This window comes from Zootoca vivipara, chromosome 7 (assembly GCF_963506605.1).
Source record: "Zootoca vivipara chromosome 7, rZooViv1.1, whole genome shotgun sequence".
NCBI classification, from domain to species: domain Eukaryota; kingdom Metazoa; phylum Chordata; class Lepidosauria; order Squamata; family Lacertidae; genus Zootoca; species Zootoca vivipara.
This window is the reverse complement of record NC_083282.1, coordinates 37,038,805-37,042,614: the sequence shown is the minus strand read 5'-3', so window position 1 is coordinate 37,042,614 and position 3,810 is coordinate 37,038,805. Positions and strand designations below refer to the sequence as shown.

Here is a 3,810-nt window from a genome sequence, read left to right as displayed (position 1 = left end):
AATTTCATAACACATTCCCCCCCCCCGACCATTTGCCTATCATGGAATAGGTTTCTGGTGAAACAAAGTCATAAGAGGGGAAAGGAATTCAAATCTGTTGAAAGAGTAATAGAATGACTTTATTGGACAACAGGCATAGCAATAAATACTCATGAACAGAGACTCTTTTAGATAACAAAAACATGGTGACAAATTGCCAAATTCCCTTTTTGAAAACTTTTCCTTGTCTTCAGGCAAAGAATATTTGCTTAACTTGCACACATAAATTGGGAATGACCAGTTATATTTGATAACTCATGGTGCAGAGCAGTGGATGCAACAGAACTCTACTCTTGCCCATCCCATTTTACTTCACTAGTTCCTTGTAGACCATACAGACTGCAAGTTAAATTGATCAAACAGGCAGGATCTATGTTTCTTTCCAAAACAGGGGGTCATTTATGTGCCCTCCAGTTAATAGACGAAACAATCTTATGACACCTTAAAATCAGGAATGCCAAAAGACATTTTTGTTGTTGCTGAAGCTGCAATCCTGTTATGGATGTAGCTCTGAGAACAAGTCCCACTGGACTCAATGGGACTTACTTCTGAATAGGCATGGACAGGATTGCACTGTTATAGAAGTGCTGGCCTCCCCCTCCCCTCTTTACAGCCACTAGTTAACAAGAGTTTAACATATAGCCATAAGTTCATTCTGTATATGCCTGTCTTAATGGTACTAATCAAAGAAAGTGGGTGACATATTATTGATGGTTTTTTTAAAAAAACATACCAACCCTTTATGCATTTCTTGTTCAGAACAAAAAAAACATTTAAAAAATTATATACTTTATTACAAATGGAAAAAAACTCAGAAGTTTGCTAAAAAAATCTCTTATTTACAAACAATACTGGGCAGAACCCAAATGAACATAAAAATAACTTACAAAGTCATGAAGTAGTTTTATTGACATTAATCAGCTGTCATAAAATAAAAAATATATATGTACATACACAACTCGACTTGAAGGCAGGCAGTATAGTTCAGCTTCTGTTAGCCTCCCACAAACTCCCTCCCCATTTTTTTTAAAGGAGTACTAGAGAAAGCAAATCTACAGTGTCTACTGCAGTTTAACCTTTAATACTGAATGATCGTTGAATGTTAGGTCCATGCAGGTCTTGGTCAATGTTAAAAGAAAAAGGTAACACAAGGCTTCTTCATGCCTTGTCTGAAAAGAACAGCCCTCTTGCGGAGCTGGACTGTCAACTGGTTTGCCACCACCTCAAACCAAAAGGCACACCAGTCTCTCTCCACACATGCTTTGGGGGAAGAGGGGGGCACTCTCTGGAATCAATGCCTTTCAGCCTTTCCTTCCCGCCCGCCCCCCAAGTGAAGCTTTCCACCTCCCAACTTCCTTCTTCTTTTTTTTTTTGCTTAGTTTTGCCCCACCACACAAGTTACTTTCCAGTCTCTTCAAAAAGTTTGCAACTGCTGTGTGAGCATTAGCTGGCACCCACTGTTGACGTGATTCATGACCTTCTGCTTCAGCTGTGCAACCTGCTCTCGCAGCATATTGGCAGTGGATGCCAGCTCCGAGTTCTGGGCTTTCAAAGTTTTGACTTTTTCCTCCAACCTGGCAATGCGCTCCAACTTCCTTTTCCGGCACTTGGAAGCCGCAATTCGGTTTCTCATGCGCTTCCTCTCTGCCTTGATCCTCTCCTGGGATTCCATGTCGATAGGCGACAGGGGAGGAGTCTCCCCGGGCATTTCTGGGACAGTCTGAGGCTCTTCTTTCAGAGCCTGAAGCCGAGGATGCTGCACAGGCATCTGGGGGTTCAGGTGATGTTGTGGAGGGTAGCTCAAGCTGCTCGCATTGTAGCTTGGTGCCGTGTTGAGTGCGTTGGGGTTGAAGTTGCTGAGGTTGGCGTAGACCGGAGGCTCACTGTGCAAGTTGGCACTGAAGCTGTTGTTTCCAGCCATGGAAGAGACGGGGGTCATGCCGGTGTTTGAAGGCTGGGCAGCGGTGGTGACGCTGGGGGGCATGGTGTTCTGGTTGTGCAGCTCTGCCAGCGCCCTGACAAACCCTTCGGCAAACCCTTCCTGCTCATCCGTGACATTTTTTGGGCAGAGGAACTGGGTTGGGGTCGGCGTGGTGGTGATCAGCCCATTGCCAGACTGGATGATCAGCCTTTCCAGTTCAGGAGAGGCCAGCTTGAGAAGGCCCACATCTGGGGAAGTCAGGATATCGGCATTCTTGTTCCTCAGGTGGGGCTTCAAGTTACTGGAAGGGTCAGCCAGGTTGAGAGTCATGTTCTGCTTCAGCACCTTGGGGTTATTAAATCCGTAAGTACCACTCTCTGGCTGCACGAACGTCGTATTGATGGCATCATCGTAGAATGTAGGTTCCATCTTTGCAGTCATAGAATACAGTCCACAAGTTGGTCCTACTTAGGACAAGCAAGCAAACAAACAAGGAGAGGAAGCTGTGCCACAGCGTACACCACCCTTTCCCCCCTCTAAAAAAACAAACAAAAACTTTTCAAACAGCTTTTCCGTGAGGGTAACACAGCGAGGTGATGAATTAAAGTCTGGCTTTTTTGCCACAAGTCATTGGCTCGCCTGTCCCCGTTTTCCGCCCCCAAACTCCGAAAAGGAGGTCTGGATTTGACAAGCGGAGGCTTTCTCAGCTAAGAACAAGGTTCGGCGAGTGCTGAGCTCCAGAAAAACAACTCGCCAAAAAGAGAGGAATAAAGTTCTTTATCGAAGTGCGGAATTCCCACTCCCGGCCAAGGAATCCCAGGAGTTAAAACGTGGCTTCTTATCGCTCCGAATTGGAGGGGGGGGATGAAGGTTCGCGAGTCTCACAACTTTGGAAAAGTCCTCCTTTCCCCCCCGCGACTCCTCGATGTCTCCCTCCTCCTCGTGGGAGGGTCCTATGCTGCGCCGGAGTGTTCGCGAGTTTTCAAACACACTTGTTTCGCGTCCTCTCCGCTTTTCCTCCTTTCCCAGTCTCTTTTCCCACCAATACCGAAGTGGCCCTCAGTCACTGACTCGCCCCGAAGAGTTTTCTTTTTCAGTGGGGGGAAAAGTTGCTGCAACTTCGTTAGATCTCCACTTCGGTCTCCGATTAACAAGCTGCGGCAAGAAGGGCGTCCCAGGACTCCCGCACGACCGGCTCTCCTCCGGGGACCCAGGCTCCGGAGACCTGTCGCTCCGCTTGCGGCGGCGGCGGCCGATCAAACACGTCCGGGCAAGATCCCAGCCAGGCGATCCCAACCGCGAAGCCCAAGCGAGCCTCTCTGTGCGCTCGCCCTTCCCTTGGGGAGCAACGGGAGGGTTTTTCGAGCGCTCCGCGTCACGAACCGGCCCGGTCTCTGCTGCCGCTTTCACGGGTGTCTTTCCCGGTGCCGCTTTGCTGGGCGCGCTGCCGCTTTAAGCCGCCGCCTCCTCCTCCTCCTCTGCCGCGCACTCAGCCCCACTCTGAGCTCTTTCCCAGCGTGGAGCCCAACACTTATCAGCGAGCAGTAACCCACTAAAAATAGCCCATGATGTCACCCCGGGGCCTTCCCATTGGCTGCAGCCGCCTCTCACGCGGGGAGGGGGGAGGAGGGCGGCCGGGCCCAGCCTGTTGCAGAGCAGCCCATCTCCATGGCCACCCCACCCCCTTCAGAAGCTTCCCAGCCCTCTTTCCATTTTTTCCCCCTCTTTGGTTCGCGGGGCATTGTGGGATGAGGTAATGCCTGGACTCCGGTGCAGGGCATTGTGGGCTGACGTATTGTTTTTGAATATCTGGTTACCCGCTTAAGAGCTCTGGCCGGGTTGGAAGAACC

General features: G+C 49.5%; 1 protein-coding gene across 1 annotated transcript; it reads right to left on the bottom strand.

The window, feature by feature from the left end:
• Window positions 1-922: 922 nt before the first annotated feature.
• JUN (Jun proto-oncogene, AP-1 transcription factor subunit) lies at window positions 923-3,488 on the bottom strand. Its single transcript, XM_035123514.2, has one exon. The coding sequence runs from the start codon at window positions 2,399-2,401 to the stop codon at window positions 1,454-1,456; it is 948 nt and encodes a 315-aa protein (XP_034979405.1). The 5' UTR covers window positions 2,402-3,488; the 3' UTR covers window positions 923-1,453.
• Window positions 3,489-3,810: the final 322 nt, after the last annotated feature.

Bases quoted from the DNA above. Each gene is read 5' to 3' on its own strand.
- JUN (XM_035123514.2), bottom strand. From the start codon at position 2,401: ATGACTGCAAAGATGGAACCTACATTCTACGATGATGCCATCAATACG.